The sequence below is a fragment of the Salmo salar genome, chromosome 03 (assembly GCF_965601325.2).
Source record: "Salmo salar chromosome 03, fSalSal1, whole genome shotgun sequence".
NCBI classification, from domain to species: Eukaryota; Metazoa; Chordata; class Actinopteri; order Salmoniformes; family Salmonidae; genus Salmo; species Salmo salar.
In genome coordinates, this window is record NC_138293.1 from 66592798 (window position 1) to 66619274 (window position 26477).

At 42.4% G+C, this 26477-nt stretch overlaps 1 protein-coding gene and 1 long non-coding RNA gene across 2 annotated transcripts; one reads left to right on the forward strand and one right to left on the reverse strand.

The window, feature by feature from the left end:
- Positions 1-25629, reverse strand: LOC106601185 (titin-like). Its single transcript, XM_082973113.1, is given in 19 exon segments — positions 1-347; positions 624-875; positions 996-1328; positions 1502-1768; positions 2325-2492; positions 4106-4125; positions 5958-6144; positions 6348-6677; positions 6773-6874; positions 6877-6989; positions 6991-7042; positions 16629-16853; positions 17632-17874; positions 18130-18459; positions 18814-19062; positions 22254-22517; positions 23910-24236; positions 24327-24599; positions 25127-25629. Coding segments are annotated over 18 exon segments (3795 nt in total). The 5' UTR covers positions 25188-25629; the 3' UTR covers positions 1-347; position 624.
- On the forward strand, positions 8981-14820 carry LOC145877596 (uncharacterized). Its single transcript, XR_014391939.1, has 3 exons — positions 8981-9148; positions 13824-13934; positions 14409-14820. It is a non-coding gene; the product is annotated as an uncharacterized LOC145877596 (long non-coding RNA).
- Positions 25630-26477: the final 848 nt, after the last annotated feature.

Sequence of the window (26477 nt, forward strand, 5' to 3'; positions counted from 1 at the left end):
TAAATATACATTTGTCATTTTATTAGTGTTTTTATGCATGTAAAAAAAGAGAGAACATAAACAACAACGTAGATTTCCAAAATAAAGTTAATGGATAGCTTATTAATGGATATAATTATTCACACTACCTCGCGTTCTAGGGTTCTCCACACTGAATGTGAACTGTATACCCTACATATATATTTAAACACATCAAAGTATACGTTATGTTCCAATAAAAACAAGAATCAATCATAACACAATAATATGCTACTATAAACTATTACATGACCAAAGTCTTTAAAAATGTAAGGCGATTCCTTTTTTTCTGTGCGATGGTCTGGCTGACAATGATGACATTCTCACACCTGTAACAAAACCGTGCAATTGATATTAGAGACAGACAATATCTTCCCTCTGCTAATCCCCCAAACTTGGACTTTTGTTTTGTAAAGCCAACACTCCACTGTGGGAAAAGTCACATACCTTCGATGTGGCCCTTTGTGCCTTCAAGAGACTCCTCACATTACATACCATAGAAAAATCAAATAAGAACAATGGCTTCTACAACAAGTGTAGGGAATGCTAGTTCTATCCTCTAAATGTGTGCATTTAACAATGCCTCCTTCACTGTGTCCTCCTACCTTAAGACTTAGTCTTGATGATGAACTGCTTACTCTTCTTGCCAATCTTATTAGAGGAAATGCAGGTGTAGGTCCCTGGAAGCAAGGAGGAAGAGGTAAAAACAGGTTGGTCCTCCATCTTCTCTTTGGGATCTGAAGACTGCCAGCTGTACACAGGACTGGGGCTTCCTGTAGCCGTGCAGTTTAATGTGATTTCATCCCCCACACCGATGTCCAGGGTCTCAGCCTCAGGACTGAGGAAGGATGGGGGGTCTGAGAAAATAAGTATAAGGGAAAGGGATGGATATTGCATATAAACGAATACACAAACACAATTGTATTTCATTGTTTCTCATGAAACTATTAATGGTTGGGTTGAGTGGATAGACTCACAGTGCACAGAGACGTTGAGAGGCTCTGATGTCACTGAAGGAGGCGGTTGTGGTCCCTCTGGTCCCAAGTCCAGCTGAGCAACACACTTGTACTGGGCTCCGTTATCAGCTTTGGTTGGGGTGATCAGGAGGATGGAGGATACTTGGACAGGGGAGGCAGGGGTCAAATCAGAGAAAGAGTGGTTGTAAACTTCAGTCTGCCCTCTGTACCACCTCAGGGTGAGGTATTGAACAGGGGCGATGTTCTGGACATCACAGAGCAGCTGGTACTCTTTCCCCTCCAACATGGGACTAGTGTGGTTCGCTGAGCTGATAGTGACACTGTCTGGAGTCTCTGTGAAAGATCAGCTGGTTAGTGTGTCAAGCAAAACACGTACATTTAGTAGTAGTCATCACAAATAGAATTCATTATTATGAAGTATGGCCTGATGCATGTACTACAGCCATGCTCTGCCTTAAATTGTGCTAAGATAAAAAGCCAGCTTTATTTAGGCCAGGTTGACTCACTGTAAAGAATGAGGTTGAGTTTCTCTTCACACTGTCTGGGTGCAGTGAAGAAGACTCCATAGCAGATAGGCTCCTCGATCCAGTCGATCAGACTGTCCACCTTCCATTGGACAGCACGGTCCTGTTGGGTGTGTGCTGCCCCGATGGCTGACTCCCAGCCTAGGACACGCACCGGGCGAGAGGCCTCACAGCTGACAGACACAGGCTCCCCAAACCCCACCACCACCCTGGAGGGTTTCAGCTCCAGAGAGCATCCTTCACCTGACACTGAGAAGTGGACAATATCATCATCACTATCATCATCGTTACATTGTCTTCATCCGCGTCATCATTTTCGCAATCTTTTTCATTATCATCATGATCATCACATAATCTAATTAGAAAGTTCTATTATTGCTGGCATATCGGCAACATTCATATTTGTTAAATAAAATCACATTTACAGATACAAAGAAAATGTTGCTTGCAGTGATTTGATTGTGTGACTTTAGCAGGTGTTTATGATCTGTTTGTATCACTGTGGATATAAGATTGGGTGGGATGCAGGTTCCACTTTGCCATCATCTCTGGGTTGAAAGTTTAATTTCAGTGGACAAAGCACAGGTAAATAATTCACACACTCATATATGCAATATTATATAAGAGTATTTCGCCAAAGAGCTTTAAAACCATTTATGACCAATTCTATTGCCAAACACGTCTTCAAACTACAAACTCGTCGATACAATGGGGGCCTCTACTGCAGATGTCCCATAACCCTCGACTCCACAGAGAATAAGCAAATCTTATGAATAATAAAATGTTGACTCTTGCAACATCTTACCGGTGCAGAACATGCAAAAGGTCAGGATCCATTTTAGAAAGTTGTTTTCCATCTTTTTGCAGACTTTTCTGAGGTCCACTATGGTCTGAGTTGAAAGGCGAGTGGAATTCCGACTTGGTCCTGCTTGGCAACTCCAAAGTGAACTGTGATTACTAACAAAAGCCCTCCCTCACCAAACGAGGGCTCTCATACCGTAGTCTGTGTCTGACTGCAGGGCCCCGAGGGGGAGAAGAGGGGGCTAAGGAAGTTTGACAGGCATCAAGGCCAGACCTCCTCAATGGTAACTCATTAGGCCTACATCCCACAGGGGAAATTCTTCCTTTAATCATTTATTTGTGGTTTAGTTAGAATCTGTATTTTCATGTTCAATGGGAGTTAATATATCAGACCTATTATATATTTCAGCCCAAAATGTACTCCTAGAATCGCAGGCTAGATCTTTTGTAATTCTGTTTGCTGTCATGTATTCTTACAGCAGCACAACCCCAAGCTATTCAGATGACATCTGTTTTCTGTTTTTAGAAAATACCCATACAGAGTTCTATGACTTCAGAAGGGTGCTACGGTTACAATTTTCAGTTCTTTAATCTGAAATGAAACCCCAATGACCTGTGTTAACTTGCCTCAAACTAAACAGTTCCCGTGTGACTGTGGATTCATATACATAGGTGGTTTGAGAAAACTCACATTGCAGTTCTAATCTCTTTTCTGCAGGCATGTTTGATTCCCATACGCACACTGCTTGGAGAGCCCATGCTTTGTCAAGACTCAGCAGGTTGGATTGTTGGACTTGAGTTGTCCGGCATGTAGTGTGTAGGCCTCACTCTGTGATCAGAATGTACCACCACTGCACAACAGCACCGGCCGTGACCAGGCTGCCAGAAACATTGCTCAGTAATTGGATGCTTATTGGGTGTATTTATAGAAGGCTCAGCTGCCAATCCTCAGTCTCTACAGTATGTCGACTCTGTTTTGTGTTTCTACCCCGTGCCTTTGTTTGTTGTGGAAGTACACTACTGTACACTTGTTTCTGAAAATGATCATGTGTGTATAATATAAAATGTTTTTGCTCAAGGACTAAATGTGCTGGCAAATTGCCCTTATAAGTCTACACTGCAGCCAGGTTGTTATAGCAACAGTCAGGCTGCACATACAAAGTGTTTCTTGGCAAGGCAGAAGTCCCCTTCACCAGGATGAACCCGAGTGACACAAAAAGGACACACACTCAATTCTGAAAAAGGAAGCATTTATATGAGCCACCGTAGGCAGGATAACAGATGGACTTTCATGCTTCTCTTTAAATTGACCTTAGTTTGCACTGATTAGTATGGAGGTGTCAGTGTTACAGTGATGTATGAGAGAAAGGTTCCCAATGGCATACAAAAGATGCTTGTTTTAAAATTGTTATAAAAAATAAACCCAAATCTCTGATTGTGATTCAACAAAAAAAGACAACTATTGAAGGACTGTGCCACTGCACTCTTATCAAAACAGAAAGAAGTGGCAAGTAACAAAATCATCTCGGGGAATTGTTTCTACTAAACACACAGTTTAGCAACTTGTTAAAGGGCCATGTGAGCCACCTATGGTGAGATATGACCGTGTAGCCTATTAAAATACATGAGATCGATAAAACACATTAGTGGCCTTTCTCTCCTCACAGCCCTGAGACTGTGTCCATGGGGTTCATGTCGGTATGCATGTCCGCTTCCCTATGGTCCACAGATATAGGTTGAGAAAGTGAAAGACAAACGATTAAAGCTATCATCAAACATACTGACAATACTCAGAATCAAGGGTGCTGTGAAGGTAAAAGAGAGAGTGTTAATTCGCGTCAATTCAAATCTGGTATCGGAACAAAATAGTCAGCACATAGTAACTTCTGATTTCTTTGTACTTTAATTAATGCAAACACTTGAAGGGTAAATAGGTGGTTCGTATATACGGGCTCCCTGTAACACCCCGCAGGGCAAAACAGAGAACTGAGTTACACATCCTTTGCTTTTCATTAAATACTCTGACAGAGATAGTTCCCGCTCACTGCTGGCCTGTCAGAGGGAGGATGAGCGTGGTTTAAACTTACTCATCCTATCGTTGGCGTGCAGGTTGGTCCCAACCTCGAGACGCCTCCTGTTGCCGGGCGTAGTTATTATCTTTGGCAGTCGATTTATCTTGTGACTGCACAATGCACAGTTCTCTAAAACCCCGACACCCCTCCGCATATACATTTCACCCATATCCTGCCATTATCATTTAAAAAGCTCTTCCACATCCCTGATTTACATCATCTGCATTCTTTCCATATGACTCACCATCCCATGAGCCCCTTCCTCTCACACAGCAGTATGCTCTTATCATATAGAGTATAAACTTAATGTTGTAGCATAGCATATTTGTTATATTATATAGGTTATGCAAACAAATAGTTGGTCAAACCCTAACAAGAGATAAAATGGAAGAGTGTGGGCAGAGAACAAAATTAGCAATAGTGAAGAGAAGCTGCTTGTGGTTCTTGGAATAGTAAACTTAAATCGGTTAAAAGGCTCTGGTAGCACCAATTTAGAGCAACAAAAAAAAGCATTAGACAGGAAGTGATGCATTGCATGGCTCATTTCTCATTGTACAGTCACATAAGATCACTTGTTGCTGTCATCAGACTACAGCGATCAGGCTAGCCTGTTTTCCCAGCCGCTTTACATCCGTGACAGAGACACAATGGCTGTGAGAAGAGAGACTACATTCAGGCATGCTTGATGATAAAATAAATAAGTAAACAGGACACACATGCCTGTGAATGAATGCTTTGTAGTGTCGCGCCACATGTTCACACAGACACAGCCCAAGACACATTCAAAACAACACCACATACAAATGGCACAAAGCTATTGGTTGGAGTAGGCTAATAGAAAGCACTCTTTGGATTTATAAGGCATGCAGGATTGAAGCGTTCCATCATACTAATTTAATAAACAACCTTTCTTATTCATACAGTGTCTGTTGAGGAAGTCCTGCTGGTCACACTAACGATAGAAATTCTCTTCCTCTGGCCTGCTCAGATGATGGAGTTGGGACCTGCTCTCTGTTTGACAACGACATAGACAATCACGAACACAAAGGTCAGTTCCAGAACCGATCCTATGATAGCCCAGAACGTTGTTCTGCCCCCTGTGGGAAGAGGGTGTGGTTAATGAGGGTTTGATCAGCTGACCGTCCCAAGCTCCTCAGCCCCAGCAACAGCAGAGTTGATTTGTTTGTGATGCACCACACAGACAGACACTAGAGCAAAGAAAGCCAGCACGACCACTACTATCCCTGCAGTGGTTCCACGACTGCCTGGAGAAACTGGAGCAATTTGGCAATATTAAACATTTAAATATACTGTCAAAGGAGATATTTCACAGAGAAGTCTATATGGGAAATATTAAGAAAGTAACACATGTTCATGGTACGGGAAAAATGGGTCCCACTTTACATGAAGTGTCCTGAAAAACATATTTCCATGGTAGTTAGTTTCATATGTACAGTGTAGTAACAATGTAATAATTGCAAAGTAACAAAGGACTTGTGGTCACCTGATGATGCACGCTTACCAATGGACACTCTCATTCAGGTAAAAGGTAACATGAATGCCACTAGTGAGTGAAGGGGGAGCGAGAGGGGAAGAAAGATAAGACTAGGTGGGGGGGTGAAAAGAGCTTCTTGGACATGTGAAGACGGCCAGCTGTACAGAGGAGTGGGCTTTCCAGTAGCAGTGCAGTGATTTCCTCACCCACTCTGATGTCCAGGGTCTCAGCTTCAGGTCTGGAAAAGGTTGGGGGATCTGAAGAATGAGGAGAAATAATAATCAATCAACATGGACTGTTTCCACAAGATTCAGTGTCTGGGGAGGGTGAAATTATGAGATGAATGAGAACAGATTACTGGAAGAATCTGTTAAATATCATAGTAGGGTATCAGATCAAACTAAATGATCAGCTGTAAACATGAATTGAATGATTGAAAATAAGACTAGAGGGAACTCACAGTGCACAGTAATGTTGAGAGGTTCTGATGTCACTGTAGGATGGGGTTGTGGTCCCTCTGGTCCCAGGTCCAGTTGTGCTCTACATCTATACTGAGCTCCATCATCATGTCTACTGGGGCTGATCATCAGAGTATCAGACACATCCACTGGTGTCTTACTGACGATACTGTAAGTTACATTACCTAAGGGTTCATTCCCTTTGTACCACTTCACAACCAGGTTCTGTAGAGGAGCGATGTTCTGTATGTCACACTGCAGCTGGTACTCTGTCCCCTCCACCATGGGACCAGAGTGTCTCAGAACAGAGATGGAGACGCTGTCTGGAGTCTCTGTGGAAGAGGTCAACAATGTTAAAACCCCTCAATGTTGATATACAGTTAAATAGAAACATACCTTTCACATTCACAAGGAGGAAAATACTCACTGTAGAGAATGACTGGAAGTACTTCTGAGGGTTGTTCGCCGTCAATGAGAGCGATGTAGCATGTAGGTTCTATTGTCCAATCAGTAAGGTTATCCACAGTCAGGTGACAATCTTGACATCTTTTTCAAAACCTGTACCTCCGAATGTGGCCTCCCAGCCCATCCCCTCATGGTCTGTGAATGATGTGCTGCAGTTGACTGAGACTGAGTCTCCATTAAACCACCACTCTGGGAGGGTTGAGAACAAGAGAGGAGGCATGTGTTGGCCTACCTACCGGTCAGAGCACATGACATGTGAACAACATGGCAATGATTACATAAAACCATAAAATAACACTGACATAACAATACAATGTCTGTCAAAAAATATATATTTGCTTGTATTTTTGCAGGTTTGTATTACAATCTCTCTGCTGGGCAAGACAACTGGTTTGACTATGCAAAACTGAACTTTTGAAGTGGCCATACATTTCACTATCAGAGGGTCTGAGAAAGTTGCCTATTGCTACTGCTAGTTGTTAAAAAAACAAAGTTCACTCAGTCAAGTCTGGAACAAGGGAGTAAATGAATGAAACTTGTTTTAATATTAATAGTGCTCTAAGGCAGGGGTTCCCAAACTTTTGCATTCAGTCCCCCCTTCCAGCATTGGGGAACATCCTGCGCCACCCTGCGCACGAGCCATGTCTATTTCTATGGGCAAAAGCACTTTTCATGACAAAAACTGTTCACACCCCTCTTGTTGGCGAAGAGAAAATCTTGCAGGTTTAAAGTTTATTTTCTGCAATTCTACACATTTTTTCATGAGGTGCAGAGAAAATGTAGCATTTTTATTCTATACATTTTGACATGTCTAATGTGTATTTATGTGATATTTAAGTGGCTCAAACGTTACAACAAAATCTATGGGGCAAGAAAACGACCCAAAAAAACGTTAGCTGACGTGTCCCGACTTTATAAATAAATAATATAAAAAACTCAGGCTTTCAATTTATTAATGTGGTTGAGAGTTGTAACAGTAGAATGCACAAGGTGCAATTTTTACATTTGGTAGTGTATGGGAAGTTTTCCTCTTGTTATGTCATTCACTGACAGACATTAGAGAACTATTTCTAACATGTCAGTAATGTACAGTTGATCAACGAGCCCATGTTAGCTAGGTAGGTATGTTAGGCTAACCAGCTATCTAAATCTTGCAGTTATTATGGTCAGAATGTGCGCCCATGGGGGCCTCATGGGCGCACTGACTGACTCACTCAGGTATCATATGAACACATTTAAGACATGGCAAAATGTGTATAATTGCAGTAAATTTGCTTTAAAACTGCAAAAAGCTTCTCTCCGCCGATAGCAAAATAGGTAGAATTTCAGGCAAATTAGCTTAAAACTATTTTTATTTTAGTAGGCAGGTCAGTTAAGAACAAATTCTTATTTTCAGTAACGGCCTAGGAACAACTGCCTTGTTCAGGGGCAGAATGACAGATTTGTACCTTGTCAGCTCAGGGATTTGAACTTGCAATCTTTCGATTGCTAGTCCAACACTCCAACTACTAGGCTACCCTGCCGCCCCAAACGTTCTTTCCGCCATTAACGGGAGCTTGAACAATTTGGGGTCATATGGGTCACGACTCGCGAGGTGGGGGTTTGTTACTACGCCGATAAAGACAATATCCATCCAGAATTTTACCGCCTAGGAAATTTGTGTGACTGGACCTTCTCAAATAGTAGTTGAGTACACTTGGGCTAGTTGATCTTGACATTTCTTACAAGTTATAAATAGCTCTCTAAGGTATGCAATGACTGACATGACAAGAGGAACTGATGATACACTATCCAATTTCGAAATTGCACCTTGTACATTCTACTATTACAACTTTCAAGAGTAAGATGAAAGCTGGACTGAGCTGGACTGCCGAACCCTAGGGGGACGCGCCCCACAGTTTGGGAACCACTGCTCTAACATGCTGACCAGACCGGACACGTCGTGTGCGCGAGCATCGCAAAATAAATGTAGAAATCCATGTTACTCAATTATAGCACCCACACTGCTCGCACATACCAACTAGTGTCTGCAGATGCCAAGGGCTAAAATAGAACTCCATTCTATTTCTGACGCAGATCGCGCTGCCTCTCCCATCTCCTCATTGGTTTATAGAAACAGGTACCCACGTGCCATCTCCTCATTGGTTATACCCACCTGGGTGATTGAAAGACGAACTGTTTTGCCGGTTGTCGTGGTAATACTATGAAAATGTAGATGGATCACCATATAAATTCAAAGATGAAAAAGCCTGGAAGGAGGAGAGATGACTACAAACGATTCAGTTGGCTGTTTTATGTGTGGATTAATTGTCGGAGTAGAGGACCTTGTGCATTTCAGGTAAAATAACTCAATGTTTATATCCCAGGACAAATTAGCTAGCAACAGCAAGCTAGCTAAATAGGACAAATTAGCTAGCAAGTGCAAGCTAACTAGCTAAATTGCCATACATGTTTAATGCTTTTCGACCTGTCCCCAAATTAATGTCATTGGTTCGGAGTTTGTTTTGATATTTTAACCTGCGTGTCGTGATCGTGTTTGGTGTAGGGGGACAAAATAAATGTATGCACGATAGCGCACGCGCGCAGCCGGTTTGGGTTCCGTGTCAGGGACCAAATTCGAGAGAGAAAAACACTTGTTTTTCTTCCAAATGAATCTACCACACCCACCAATAGAGCTCTTTCTTGATCAGAGACATATTGATTCGGTGGGAGAGATTGGACTTAGACTTCAAATAGTCAAACACAAGTTTACTATGACTTCCAGAAAGTTAATCATCACCCTGGAAAATACAATTGAATAGTAATTGAGTTGTTTAAACATAATGGGAAATTCACAAGGTAACGAGAACAGCAAACGTCTGTAGTTTTACAAAAAAGTTTTAACATCGATCTGTAGACCCTACCTGTTAACACCAACACACCGAGAGTCAGAAATTCTAAAAGTCCTTTCACCATATTTATTTTATCCAGCAAATATATCCCAATGTTGACCGTCACCTTGAAAACGTATAACTACGGTAATCGAAACTAAATTATCGAAACTAATTTATATATTTTTAAGAAAAATGTCATGGCGGCCGCGGTGCAAACAAGAAGTAGCCCAAAAACCCGCAACCAATAGGCTACATTTTCACCCATGACATCGTTTTCAAAGTAGCCTAATAGTAAGAAAATCACATGCATGTCAACACTGAATCATCGCTCTCATGTTTGCAAGCTAGATAGTGCTACGTATCTACAGGGGCTGGAAACCATAGTGAGCTTCGATTGGTCAATAGCAACGGGATCTCGTGTAAACGACGAAAATGAACCTTTCCCAAAGCTAATGAATATACAGACTTAAATGAATTTTTGTCCACCCCTGTTCACGAAACCTCGCCCAATGGTCGCTCCGCCCACTTGGCTTCCTTGTTTGAAAATGAATGGGCTTCCGTTTCATCCGGGATGACGGAGATCCCAAAGCGCGCGTCACAAAATAACTGTTGAGCAAAATCAGAATGATGACCAGCTGTTTTAAAATCCTGTAGATTCCTCATATGAGCAACGTACAAGAAAAATAAACTTCTGCCAATCACACAACAAATCTTATGCGATAAATTGTTTGAAATGAACAACTTAGTGTGTGTTCGGGTCTCTTCTATAATTCATTAGGCCTAAGTGTAGCCGATGTGAAATGGCTAGCTAGTTAGCGGTGGTGGCTGTTGTCGATGTGTGCAGAGCCCAGGTAGGGTGGTTCGAGCCCAGGTAGGGGTGAGGAGAGGGACGGAAGCTATACTGTTACATTGACGCTGTTGACCCGGATCACTGGTTGCTGCAGAAAAAATTCTTCACATTTAAAACTATTTACATTTTCCAGCTATACATTTGGGTGAGTTTTTTTTCTTCTCCTTAGTAGCCTCGTTTCAATGCCAAAAATAAAATTAAACCATCCAGTGTTCAGCGAAATAACACAATGAGCCCAGGTTGGGGCGAAGAGAGGGACGGAACCTACACTGTTACACGGGCCTGGCACAGCTCCTGGTATATGTCTGTTACGTTTATGGGGGGTGAATTATGGAAGACATCCTCTTCTGCAAACCACTGGAAACCAGGACAACAGGAGAGGATATTTTTAAAGTACTGGACAGCTTTGTGACATCAAATGGACTTTGGTGGTCAAGATGTGTTGGTATCTGTACTGATGTCGCAAAGGCCATGACAGGGAGACATAGGGAAGTGGTAACGCGCCTGCAAGCAGTTGATCCCGATGCCACTTGGGTACATTGCAGCATCCACGAGAGGCTCTTGCTGCCAAGGGAATGACTGACAGCTTGAAATACGTTTGACACTACAGTGAAAATGGTTAACTTTGTTAAAGCAAGGCCCCTGAACTCTCGTGTATGTTCTGCACTATGCAATGATATGGGCAGCGACCATGTAACGGTTTTACAACAGAAGTGCGCTGGTTATCAAGGCGCAATGTATTGACACTTTTTTTTAATTGAGAGGAGCTTAAAGTTCTTTACTGACCATAATTTTCACTTGTCTGTATCATGACACAAGGCGAGACCCAGATGCAGACACTGGAGGCAGATGGTTGGAGTCTTACATTGTTTATTAATCCAAAAGGAGTAGGCAAGAGAATGGTTGTGGACAGGCAAAAGGTCAAAACCAGATTAGAGTCCAGGAGGTACAGAGTGGCAGAAAGGCTCGTGGTCAAGGCAGGCAGAATGGTCAGGCAGGCGGGTACAGAGTCCAGAACAGGAAAGGGTCAAAATCAGGAGGACTAGAAAAAGGAGAATAGCAAAGGCAGGAGTACGGGAAAAAACACTGGTTGACTTGGAACATACAAGACGAACTGGCACAGAGAGGCAGGAAACACAGGGATAAATACACTGGGGAAAATCAGTGACACCTGGAGGGGGTGGAGACAATCACAAGGACAGGTGAAACAGATCAGGGCGTGACAGTCTGACCGCTTGCATGATGATGAGTTTCTCACACGGCTGGCCTATCTCTCCTGAACAATCTGAATCTAGGATTACATGGACTCTCAATGTGCGGGACAAAATTGAAGCTATGATTAAGAAGTTGGAGCTCTTCTCTGTCTGCATTAACAAGGTCAACACACAGGTCTTTCCATTAGTGTATTGTTTTTTTTGTGTGCAAATTAACTCAAGCTTACGGACAATGTCAAATGTGATATAGCGAAGCACCTGAGTGAGTTGGGTGCACAATTATGCAGGTACTTTTAAGACTCTCACCAATACAACCCAACATTGCAGAGTTATGTGCATCCTTTCAAGCACACCGTTCTCATTAACCTGTGGAGAGGTATTCAAGATTTTCAATGAACAAATACGGTTTTATATGTAAGATGGTTAAATAAAGAGCAAAATTATTGATTATAATTATTATTTGTGCCCTCGTCCTATAAGAGCTCTTTGTCACTTCCCACGAGCCGGGTTGTGACAAACTCACACTCATTCTTATGTTTAATAAATGTATAGTGTGTGTGGCAGACTTACAATGATGGCAAAAAACAACATTTGAGAGTGCGCTGACCCTGGTGCTAGAGGGGGTACGCAGCTGGAGGTTGAATGTTTGAAGGGGTAGGGGACTATAAAAAGTTTGGGAACCACTGACTCAGAGCATCATAAATTGATCTCCAGGGGGTGCACACAATTCACAAAATAAATACTGTAGTGTGGTGTATTCTCTAGGCCTATTGGGGCTATAAAAAGCCATAGGGCCTAATTTACATTTTGTGGCCACAAATGAAACAGTTACAAATATTTTCAAATATACAATTTACTTTCTGATAAGGAAATTCTGACATTTGTCTTAAATAAAAAAAAATATTTTAGAAATATTAAACACATTTTGCTCAATTATTTTTTTCTGTCATTTTCACAATACAACAATAATTATCATCATAAAAAACTCAATATTTGAAAGATAACTCAAAGCAATATCATACAAAAGATTAATACAAATGAATTTCTTAACACAGGAGTATTGACATGAGAGGATTGTGAAACAAAAGACCTCCACAGAAGTTTGTGTAGACTACATACTGTGGTGAAAGGGGGTCAAGGGAGTTACTCTCTCCTAACAACCAGAGGACCAATATTGATAGAAAACTACACTGACCATCCCTTTGTACAATATTAATTGTTCTCTTCTTCCCTATAAGCCCCCCCTTTGCAATCTATTCTCCATATACTCTATGGGCCCTTACCTTTTAGAGGCACACATTTTTACAGACTATTAAATGTACAGTTCTATATTTTATATTACATACACAAAAGGCTTTGAGTTTGCATGAAGTAGCCTACAACATATGCATTTACATTGTAGTTACATACACTCTGGGCAGTTTATTAGGTACACCCATCTAGTTCCGAGTCAGACCCACTCTGCCTCCAGAACAGCCTGAATTATTCGGGACATGGATTCTACAAGTCAAAAACGTTCCACAGGGATGTTGGTCCATGCTGACGCGATGGCATCACGCAGTTGCTGCAGTTTGGATGGTGATACACCACCGTCACCAGCCTGTACTGTTGACACCAGGCAGGATGGGTCGTGGGCGCCCGTTTCTGAGATATTGGAGCTGGTGTGCCATGCTCAAAGTCGTTTAGGTCACTCGTTTTGCCCATTCTAACGTTCAATCGAACATTAATTGTATGCTTTGATGCCTGTCTGCCTGATTTATATAGCAAGCCACGGCCAGGTGACTAACTTTCTGTAGGAGTGATCCATTTTCGTGAATGGGGTGGTGTACCTAATAAATTGTCCGGTGAGTGTATATGGGCACCTTGTAATTACAAAGTGTTACATACTTCTAACTGTATAACAAACCGGTATAACAGTTGTAAGTACTATGTAACAATGCAACTACCATGTAATTACAAAGGTTTTAGGCCACAGCGTGAAGTGAGACCTAAAAAGTATTGACATTACTCTTGAGCTCCAGGTTTTCTCTTGACTCCTGCATGTGATAATAATGGCTTGATTCAATCTGCTTACAGGAAGATGCAACCACACACCAACTGCCTCTTCCACACATTCAGAACTCACATGCAGTCCGGCATTAGAGTGATGCAGTTTTAAAACACTGAACACTCCAGATGCAGTGCTGGGTGAGTAGGAGCAGTGTAGAGTAGTAACAGAGTAGCTCTGACCCTCAAATGAGACATGTGCTCCCCTAAATGAGCTCACCGCTGGTTTAACCTGGTTCAGGTTCTTTCAATCGCATTCATTCTCCACCTGTCTGCCTCTCTAATGTCTGTTTTGAGCTTTGCAACATTGTTTCAACTGGGCCCTCACATGAGCTTGGGACAGACAGCTGTAGTTGTGTCCCGTATTTCAGCCCCTTTTCAGGTGTCCAGACTTTTTTTAATGTAAATTTGTCAGCAAGACGCATTAATTAATTCAGACTACAAGAGTGTAGGCTTCCTCTCTGATTGAGAGTCCTATATATATAGGTGTGTGTTTGGTTTGGGTTTTTGTGGGTAGTTGTAGTTGCACTGCTGTTTGTTTAGCCTGCAAATCTGTTAGCTGTCGTTCTGTTTCTTGTTTTTTCCCGTTACTCACTTTAAATAATAATATTAAAGTATGAGTATTCAGGTACCCGCTGCGCCTTGGTCTTATCTCTTCGACAGTCATTACAGAACTACCCACACAACAGGACCAAGCAGCGGAGGAAATCTGGCGAGGACCGGGGAATACGGCTGGTAAGGGACCCCGAGAGGCAGCCCCAATAATTTTTTTGGGGGGGGCACAAGGGCAGTTTGGCGGGGCGAGGATGGAGCCCCAGGCCAGCTCCCCGTACCATTTTGGGCAGAGACATCCTGGACAGGTCCCGTGCTTTGGGGTGATGGGTACTGTGGCGAGGCCGGGTATTTTCAGGCCGGTACGCACAGTACCAGCGCCCCGCATGTGCCAGGGGAAAGTGGGCATCCAGCCAGTAGGGGTGATGCCAGCCCTGCGCTCGAGACCGCCAGTGCGCCTCTACGGTCCAGTGTTTCCCGCTACACGCACTAGCCTTGAGGTGCGTGTCTCCAGGCTGGCACGTCCAGTACCAGCCCCACGCATCAGGCTTCTAGTGCGTCAGCCCAGCCTCGCCAGTCTGGAGCCGCCAGCCAGTCTGGAGCCGCCAGAGCCATCAGCCAGGCCGGAGCCGCCAGGGTCGCCCGCCAGCCAGCCGGGCGCAGCAGGAATCGCTAGCCGGGCGCAGTCAGGGTCGCCCACCAGTCCTCTGATGCGGCCAGGGGCGCCACCTAACTGGGCGACGCCGAGGGTGGAGCGGGGTCCACGTCCCGCACCTGAGCAGCCTCCGATATAGGTGGGTTGGGGAGGGGGGGTGTAGCACAGTGCCACCCTCCCTTCCCTCCCTTTAGTTTAGGGGGATATTTTTGTTGTTTGGGGTTTTTTGTCTTTTCTTTTAGGTGCATTCGGGGTCTGCACCTTTAGGGGGGGGGGGGGTACTGTCACGTCCTGACCAGCAGAGGGAGTAATTGTATTAGTTTTGGTCAGGATGTGGCAGAGGGTTTGTATGTATTTCTATGTTCTGTCTAGTTTAGTTTTTCTATGTTTGGGTGTTGGACTCTCAATTGGAGGCAGGTGTTTCTAGTTGCCTCTGATTGAGAGTCCTATATATATAGGTGTGTGTTTGGTTTGGGTTTTTGTGGGTAGTTGTATTTGCACTGTTGTTTGTTTAGCCTGCAAATCTGTTAGCTGTCGTTCTGTTTCTTGTTTTTTCCCGTTACTCACTTTAAATAATAATATTAAAGTATGAGTATTCAGGTACCCGCTGCGCCTTGGTCTCATCTCTTCGACAGTCGTTACAGCCACCTGCCAATTTTCTTTTTTTTAGGAAGTCCTGTAAAAAAATAAAGTCCCCCTCAATGTCACGGACTAATTCACACTCTGGGGAAATAATACTTTTCACATGTAGGCTATATTAATTGGTTTCAGTGATCATTGTGCTCACAACCTAAATAAGTTGTGTGCATATACTGTAGCACAGGAGGTTGGTAGCACCTTAATTGGGGAGGAAGGGCTCGTGGTAATGGCCGGAGTGGAATGGAATTAAATACATGAAACATGGTTTCCATGTGTTTGATGCCATTCCATTCACACCGTTCCAGCCATTATTATGAGCCGTCCTCCCCTCAGCAGCCTCCACTGTACTGCAGGTTACACTCCAAGCTTCTTGTCACGAGCAAGACATCACATCCAGGCAAAGGGGTCATTCTCACAATTTCAATCATGTGCTGCTCTTCAAGCAATTGTATAATGTGACAGCAATTACCTTGTCATCAGACCAAACTAAAAAAAGACATTCAAAATGACATAACAATTCCCTTGTTGGTGCTTATGCAATACAAACCAGTTTTTCCAAAACCAGTCATATAAAAAATACATTTCAATTAAGCCAATTGAAAGAGGGATTTCACCTTGTCTATTTGCTGCTACTTCTTCTTGTCCTTCAGAGCACACATCAGCTACACTTTGAATGTGTAGAATAGATCATATAGCTCACATTAAAAACAGAAGTTATTCTACCTCATCAGGTTCTTCAGTAGAAGGGGAAATAGAGGGACTGATCTGTACTTAATCTTAGTGCTAAAGAGGAAAGGTAGTGCATAGGGAGGTTGGAGGAGAGTCAGGAGACACTCCCAACTATCACAATCCAGACCTGCGTCTGCCAGCTGAATGAGTTGTGACCAGCCCCTCAACCACCTCAACCATATGGTCTCTCACTTAGTCTCTCAGCGGGGAAAGAGGGCTCTTCATTCAGAATGTCCCATCCCAATAAAGCTTGTTCTCCTAAAAGTTGATGTTTGGCTGAGACAGTTTAGTCATCGGGAGCGGAGTGTCCTGGCCGCCGTTCTGCGCTACGTTGCCGTTGGGCGTGCTGCTGAGCTTGGCCTTCTTCAGGCTGTAGCGGCCCATCTTGGTGTTCTTGTAGTAGATGGAGTAGATGAAGACGAAGATGACCGAGATGATCACGACCATGAAGGCCACGAAGCCCGCTATGAGGGGCAGGTAGTCCTCTGTGACCAGAGAGACATAACAAACACCCATTAATCCATCACACTCTGTTAACGTTCTGGCGCCACCTCAGACTGAACCATATTCACCATCAAATAGAGAAGCATCAATACACTGATTTATCCTACTTCCTCCAACAGGAAAGAATAATCATGTATTACTTAACATAATATTACATGATCCCACCAGTCAGAGTAGATCTACAACATACCGTAAGAGTGGGGACATTGCTCAACTTTACCCTTGAAATAGTCTTCTACAAGGCAACAGTCAGTACTGAGCTAAACTGCCAAATATTCAACAACTTTACCCAACACTCTTCAATGAATGATAGATGATGCTCAGTTCTACCTAGCCTCACCAGGTGCCCTTCCCAAGGAGTTTGTTTCATGCCTGATTTTATATGTGCACAACAAAATACTGTCCCCTCATCATCTCCTCATGTTTTGCAGCTTTGGTTCAAACTCCCTCACACAACAGAGATGTACTACATGTATCTGACTACAGAATGTGGCAGGAGGAGAGCAGTTTAGACTAAGAGGTATTGGATTGGTCAACGGGTAAAGGACATATGAGGAAAACTGCATAGTTAAAAGTTAATACAATTTGTTCAGAGAACATTAGTCAACCAAAGAATAACAGACACAGAGAGAGAAAGGAGACCAGAGAGATGGGAGGAGGAAGCAGACCAGCAAGAAGAAAATGTTCTACAAGATGTTCATAAACAGTAAATAATGGGTTACTAAAGGGTTTAATACAGTTTAATAAAGGTTCCATTACCATTTAAAACCACCTCTACCACAATGAAGCTTGTCGCCACATCGTTGGTGGCGGTGCAGTTGTAGAGCCCTGCCTCAAAGACAGTCAGGTTGCCTCCCGCCTCACTGACATGCTTCGCTGGGTCAGAGACCCACTGTATCCTGGGCTGTGGGTAACCCTCAGCCTCACACACTAACTCCTCAGGATAGCCCCTGAACACAGGTATCCTCACTGGCAGTCGAGATGCATTGATGCATGGCTTATCTTAGAGAGGGAGGGAGTATAAAGGCAGGTGGTGAAAATATGAAAACACATTTATTGAATGAATTACTGCAGTGAAGGAAACAAACACAATTGTAAGTTTGATAATTTTCTTCTAACATTAAAAGACATCTATCTATAGTGAGACTTCACCGTAGAACATTACGCACTTACGGAATGTGCATAGAGCTAATATATTATCACACGTTACACAACGTTAGCATGCTTAGTATATATGAACAGTTCTCAGCAACTCACAGTGCACAGTAATGTTGAGAGGTTCTGATGTCACTGTAGGATGGGGTTGTGGTCCCTCTGGTCCCAGGTCCAGTTGTGCTCTACATCTATACTGAGCTCCATCATCATGTCTACTGGGGCTGATCATCAGAGTATCAGACACATCCACTGGTGTCTTACTGACGTTACTGTAAGTTACATTACCTAAGGGTTCATTCCCTTTGTACCACTTCACAACCAGGTTCTGTAGAGGAGCGATGTTCTGTATGTCACACTGCAGCTGGTACTCTGTCCCCTCCACCATGGGACCAGAGTGTCTCAGAACAGAGATGGAGATGCTGTCTGGAGTCTCTGTGGAAGACAATTTTCAGACTTATTACTGTTTCAAGACAAAAACCAACCTTTAAAAACAACTAGAAGTTAATACGAAACAGTAAAAAAGAGACAGTAAATATGTGTAAGAGCATATGGTGAACAATAATGGTGTAACGGTTCACCAAACCCCCTCGGTACCCATTGCGTACGCATTGGGGTCACAGATTGGTTTTATTTCGGTACAACAGGAACATGAAATGCCATTCACAATGTTCATATAATACAATATACAGTATAATATATTATACCAGCCAGATATAGAGGATACCCCTTACGGATAGAGACATTATTCTTCTGACAGAGAATGAAGAAGACAGCATCTTCACTTACTGTATACTGTGATGTGCAGAGGCTTACTGCATCTTCCAATCCCCTGAAAGGTTGCCTTACAACCAGGCCTTATGTCCCAGTTTAGGAGTTCCAAAACACTCCAGGTAGTGTCATTGACAACTTCTGGACCTGTGGTCCAGTAGATCTCTTCAACACTGGTTGTGTTGCTGCATGACACTGAGATTGGTGATCCATATTTCACCACCACACTCTCAGGGATCAGCTTGATAGGACATACCGGCTCTGCTCCTACAGAGTTAGGAGAAAAGAGAGATAATGAATTACATAATGTAAATACCTGGTAATATCCAACAATAAATCACATCCTATTTCAATGAGCAGCAGCAAAAAAGGAAATGCACACTTTTGTGACATGCACAGGGGCGGAAATCCCGGGGGGACGGGGGGGACACGACCCCCCCCATCCTGGGAAAAATATGATTTGTCCCCCCCAATATATCACTGAAACATAACTATGTAATTTAAATAATATTAATAATACGCAATGAAAGCAATTGTGCTGATTATAGACACTTAATAGCGCGTTTTTAAGTTTCAAAAGATTGCGACCCCCCCCCCCGCCCTTTGCCTCACAATGGTTTGATCCACTGCCCGTTCCTTAGCTTACTACGTAACTGCCGTGAGGTTCATCCAGTCAAACGCGCACACACACACTAGCTGAATATGCAGAGCTAGCGCGCAAATTTTAACTATTAAGCTAACTAGTACCTATTCCATTTATGTGGCGTCGTCAAAGATGGAATCAGAATGCAGATGATGTAAGTTAGTGCTTCAAAGTCCCCGTGATAAGGTTAGCGATAAACTGAAGTCCAAACTGAACAGAACTACACTCTCATCTACCATTGTCTTAAATATATTTAATGGTCTCGTTGCAAAAGCTAAATTGTCGCAAGGGAACTTTTATTTATTTAATTTCACCTTTATTTAACCCGGGTAGCAAAGATTATAGCAAACACCACTGAAACTGAATTGGTGCTCGCTAGCTTTGCAAATTCAGCTATTGTTGGAAGCCAGCCAATATGAAACAAACTATTAAAATTACAAAAGGTTGCAGCATATGTTGTGTAAATGGTGAACTCATACAGCTGTCAACTCTTGTCATTTTAATCCATTTCACATTTGCTAGCTACCTTTTAGATCGAAGCCCATATAGAATGATTGAAGATGATAGAAGCCCATCTCCTACTGTAAATAACCTACACACTGTGTGTGTAGCCAGCCAGGTAGAAAAATGGCAGAAAAATAAAAGACGGACATCAGAGTATTTTTCAATACACCAAAACGCATAGTAAGAACCCTAGTAGCCTAATATCTCAAAGACTAGTTGATAAAATGTTCATAAGAAAGAAATGAAATTCTAATGGAAATGTTTCACAATGATGTCATTAGGCAGAGCAGGCAACAGATGGCACACAGACAGCAGAGTTGGGGACAGATATGCAGGGACAGACTGGCAGAGACAGGGAGTCTCAGGTAAGTTTGTTGAGTCTTTGTTTGGCAACATTATGAAAGGTTCTCAATTTTTTTGACTTGTAAAATAGGAACATAATTGGAAAATGCCATGGATACCCCCACTCTCAACTTAAACTGGTGACTGAACTAAGATTTGTTAAAGGCAATGGTATTGCTGTTGCGATTAGTTGTGTAGTTTTGGGTACCGGTAGTTAGGAGTACGGCAAACACCTTATTTCTTTGGTTCCTCAATATACATTTACCATATTACAATGTAGGCTATGTGTTACAGCACTACTTTTGGTGTCCCCCTCAGGAATTGCTCTTGAGACACTTTCATGTAATTGTCCCCTCCAAAGTGGATATCAGATTTTCGCCCCTGGACATGCAGCTGAAAGCCGCCAGTGACTCAGTTGACCAAAACACAGGAAAATGAGCCAGGAAGGATACCCTTCCTTCACAAAAACGGACATTTTTTGCATCCCATTCTTTAGTGGACCTTTTATGTCACTGTCCCTTCCCCTAATAAGCTCCATCAATAACGTAACCCACTTCACAACTAAATATCATACTTCACATGAAGCACATCTCTACGTAACTTCAATGTAACTTCAACCAGTTAAACAATTATTTATTCAATGAACTGGGGTTTAGGGGGGGGGGGGGTGGTGTGTGTGTGTGTGTGTGTGTGTGTGTGTGTGTGTGTGTGTGTGTGTGTTTGCCCACGCATTTCCGTGGTTCTTTAACACTATTGCTGGATTAAGGAATATGACTAAAAAACCTTGGAATACTATTTCTATACATGATGTTGACTCTCAGAATCAGAGAGCACTGAGCCAGGTTATGGTAAATAAGCCTATCTCTACCTTTGTAGCCTCTTTCATCTCAACAATGTGCGTCTACTATCGTGGTATTTTTTTCTCATCATATTTTAGAATAAACAAAATAAAGTTGTCAGGCAATTTGTATGACGACGAGCACGTTAACATGTTCTACTGTGGACACCACCGATCACTTCCCGTTCAGTGCGCTACAAAAACTTACTTGATTCTGATCCATTCAACAGCGACAACAGTTCCAAAGTCAATGCGATTGAAATAAGCCGATTTAGGTACAAATCCTTCATTGCCTGAGCTTGTCAGAGGCTTCGTAAGCCGCCTGGATGTCTAGCGGCCCGTTATTTAGCTGCCTCTCAATATATCTATTCGAGTACTTTTCTCTAGTTCATTGGAAGTTGCAGCCGCGCGGCGCCGAATTGTTGACTTATTTAACGAAAGTGCAGTCAGCACAGCACATTCACTCTATCCCTCAACTCCACTCCCTCTTAAATATAATAGAAAACAACCCTCCTCCACAAGCACCAGGCCGTTTCTAAATGTGTTATTCAATTATGGAACGAGAAACCACATCAATAGCTTAGATAGGCTATACATAACGACATTTCAGAAAGCAGAGATTCATTTGGGAAAACAAAGCTGTAGGCATACTGTTTTTTTTTTTTTCTCCAGTAAAATACTGTTTGAGCTCAGTTTTATTCCTGGTATTAAAGGGACAGTCCAGTAATATTTATTTCAATGTATGTTCCTCATCATATTTGCTGTCACGAAATTGTGATAGTATCATATTATAATAGACTATCATATCCAAATGTGTCACTGAACAATGACATAATGTCCAGTAGGCATTAGCAAAGACAAACAAATGCAACTGTGAATACAGCACATAGACGTAGACTATAGAACCATTTTATACATTTTTATTTCACCCCCTTAAGAACCATAGAGAAAGACATGGTAGATCTGAGCCAAGAGTGTCATTAGCCGACATTACCAATGTCCTGGACGCTTTGATGACAGAGGCTGATGAGGTGAGTGTCTAACCCTAACCCTAACCCTTACTATGTAAAGCGCTTTAAGCATCCGGACAGGCAAAATACAATAATTCATTATAATTGGTGAAGGTCTTACCTCTGACAGAGACCCTGGCTATTTTAAAGACCTTTCCCAGGGTATTACTGGCGTGGCATGTGTAGGTCCCAATGTTCTCCCCTGTGGCCTGCTCGATGGTCAGTAGGGACCCCCCATCATCGTTCTTCAATTTCACGTTGGGAGCCCGGTGATAAGTCCAGGAGTACTCTGGCCGGGGGTTCCCATTGGAGGAGCAATTCAGCCCAGTAGGGGAACCAACATCAACTTCTGTGTCCTTCAGCTCCAGAATGTTCTGTGGTGGGACTGGAGGCACGAGAGTCACATGAGCATAATAATACCAAAATGCAACAGACACTGATATAGAATATACAAATATGGACAGAAGACCTGGGTTCAAAGAGTATTTTACATTTTCATTAAAATACTTTGCATATTTGCTTGGGCCTGTCTGGATTGCTACATGGGTGGGGTTTGGACTTTTGGGACTATTGCATTGATTCCATTGCACAGATAAGCTCAATCAAGCACAGCTAAATCAATTCAAAGATGTTAAATACTATTTGTATTGTACCAAATGACCTCAGGTACAGGATAACCCTCAACGCAGCTCAGATTATGGGTTGTGTACTCAGCTATGCTGTAATATCTTGGGCATTCAATAAGTATAGTAACAGATAAGGGGAAACTGACAGAGACCTTTCAGGAGGCTGTTAAATTAACAGTACAATGAAGCCAAATGGAAAGGTAGGAGAGACAAAACACATGCAAATTGCTGTTGTGATCGTTTGGAATTTTGGATTTGTTGGAACACACTAATAGTCCATACCTGGCTACCCAAAATGCTACAACACGCCCACAGACGTTCGTTTCTCCTCCACAATAAGTCTTGATCTGACTACCTCCATGATAATTTGAGGAACACAAACATATTCTAACTATTCTGATTGGTCCCAGAAACCAATGGGTTGGGCGAGAGCCAGAACAACATGTGGGTAAAGCATTGTTTTGAAAATTGTTCATTGGCTTTGATACTCTGATTGGTTAGAGCTGATCCAATCGCTGATTACTTTGTTTGTAGAACACCCCTCATTTTGACGTCACTACAAACGACTTCAACGATGGCAGTTTTAGATTGAAGTTTGTAGTGAACATAGAGCAGTGGAAGAATTCAGTTTGAGTTGTCAGGCAATATGTCGCAGACAAAAATAATGTCTGCCTTCCCCTTTAAGATGAGCCACCACAAGCTGTCATCCAGGCAAAACTACAGTTCCCCTCAGTCAGCACTCCCCACATCCTGCCGCTAGTTGCAATGGGTGCAGCAACCAAGGACTTCACAGCTGTTTTGGCTGATGACAGTTTTGCCATTGATACAGACTACAGGCACTGCAGACTGACGTTAACATCAAACAAAAGGGTCTATGACATCACTTTAGGATCGTTTGAAGAATGTGAAATGAAATAGTCCCTGTAAAAGGTCCTTTTAGTGCAGGGCTGTTCAATTCCGGTCCTGGAGGCCCAAAACACTTCAATTTTTTGTTTCTACCTGGTTGCACTCACCTGTAAATTGTCCCAGGTCTGAATTAGTCCCTTGTTAGAAGGAGAGGATGAAAACCAGAAGTACTTCGGCACTCCAGGACCAACATTGAACAGCCCCGCAGTGCCACCAACCCCCAAAAAGAAAACAAAAAGACTTACAGTAAACAGCAAAATGAAGAGTCTGTGAGACAGGTAGTGGTACCACTGGTCCCTCTGGTCTCAGGTCCAGCTCTGCCTCACATCTGTACTTTACTTCATCCTCAAATCTCCTGGGGGTAATGTTATGGGTGGAGGACACATTCACTGGGTTCTTCCTGGAGTCATGAAATGTTTCAGTTTTTACAGTTTCATTCCCTTTGTACCACCTCACAACCAGCTTCCGTAAAGGAGCGACGTTCTTTATGTCACACCGCAGCTGGTACTCTGTCCCCTCCACCATCGGACCAGAGTGGCTCTGAGGAGAGATGGAGACGCTGTCTGCAGTCTCTAGAGACAAAATAGTTACATATAGTGAGAAGAAAATAATTGTTTTCACTGACAAAACTCACTACAAGACGCAAAAGAAAAACAACTTACTGTATAGAATGACACGGAACGTTTTCGAACACTGCTCTCCTTTTTTTGGTGTGAGGTAGCATGCAGGTTGTATTGTCCAGTCTGTCAAATTCTCCACATTCCAGATGACAAAGTTGACCTTTTCTAAACCTGTACCTCCTAATGTGGCCTCCCAGCCCATCCCCTCATGGTCTGTGAATGATGTGCTGCAGTTGACTGAGACTGAGTCTCCATATCTCACCACCACTCTGGGAGGGTTGAGCTTAATAGGACAGGCGGCATGTGTAGGCCCACCTACAGGTCAGACCACATGACAGAGACCATAATCAGCTAATTTGCATTCTCAAGCAGACATACTGTTTCTTTAAACATAAACGATCCCAAGTCTAGGCCTAGAATGCAGAATGGTAAACTAACAAGAGGTTAAAATTAGTTGCCTTTTTCAGAAGCCAGTTTCTAATCAGTAATTGAAATATAGGAAAAAAAGTTTAAAACGTAGTATATTGGACAAGACATACCGTTAAGACAAAAAAATGACATTTTGTGTCATATGTCACATCATCTTTACTGCGAGCATACAGATTTTATTCGCTACTACATTGCCTTCTCCTGGTAATTCCAAAACCTGTTATTGGTTTTTAGTTTATCTCTCTGGCCACTATGAAATAAGATCCAGTTATTGTGGATTTTAACGCGAACCAAGGCGGCTATTGTTCCTATCCCTCTTAACTGGAATGTCAAATATTTTAGCGTTATCTGTGTTCCAATTCTGCTTGAAATTCTTAAATCTTTCAATAACGGTATAACAAAACTAACTTTACCTGCCATCCAGAGAAGTAACGGAAACCCAAGAAAAATCCGACTAAATATTATTTCACACATTTTATATTAAACTAATGTTTCATTCCCAGAAAGACGTAGAAAAATGTAGGTATTCCTTGTGGTCAGTGTCTGATGCCCAAGTGTCCAGTCCCCACATGCACACAGCCCAACTCTTCAACAGGCGCAGCGGTCAGTTGTCTCACATTATATTTTGACTCTGTATTGAATTACAAGAACAGGACCGGAAAATCGTGAGAAGTCACGTGCTCTTTACTGGAAGACCCCTTCGAACGATTTCAACCATCAAGCGCAAGAAACCTAACAATGTAAATTTAGGGAATTTCCATGGAACAGGACCCGGCACCTCGTTTTGGACTGTTTCATTCTGGAACCCATTTGCAAGGATGCGGTAGCTCTCTTGTATCATACATAATTCCCATCGTGATGTAAAAATGATAGTAAAAGCAATCAGAGTTCATTCAAGTTGCCTGCTCTATATTTATCCTGCCGTCTAAAAAAGCGCAACATTGTAGCGCCGATAGACCAACGCGTGGCCATTGTTGTGGTCAGAAAAATAATTGCGCCTGTATCTCTAGAATGACATTCACTTTCTGTGATCTGTCTCCCTCTCTCTGCTCTGATAGACATGAGCCTGCAACTGTTATCTCTCCAGCGTTGCTCTTCATAATTTCTTTCACCGCTGATACATTGAAATACATTTCACAAAATTATAGAATTACTGTTGTCTGTTCAGAAAGAAATGAAACAATTTATAAAACTACACCAGTAATAGGCATATAACTTCGCCAAAGAGGATCAATAGTTTCTTTTTTTTATATAGCCTAGTTGTGTTTTGTGTGTAGCCCAATCACAAGGCATGTCTATAGTCAGGGAACTAAAAAGATTTATGAAATATGACAAGTTAGAGATTTAAATAGCAATATTCATTTTTTTCTGAAAGGCTATATGTCTAAGCATCTGAGGTCACCAGCTCACAGATTGACACCCACTCACCAGCATTAGACAATGTGATGCAGTTTGTGTTCTTCCATTTCAGACAACATTAACAATTCCATCAAATTTACATAATAACTAATTTGTCTTTTCATTTTGTTGTGTATATTATTTATTTCAGGGGAACAGTCACTCAATTGATTGCATCTATTTAATTTCAGAATATTTCTATTCATATTTATTATAATTTTTCATAGTGTTGAAATTAGCACACTAGGGCGGAATCTCTGTGCGTTCTAGAATTAACTGTTATTTCCAGTTTTTCTCTGCACTTTCCTGTCTATTTATGAGACTGGTGGAGAGTACTAAATATCTTGATCATGTGATGTGTGCTCT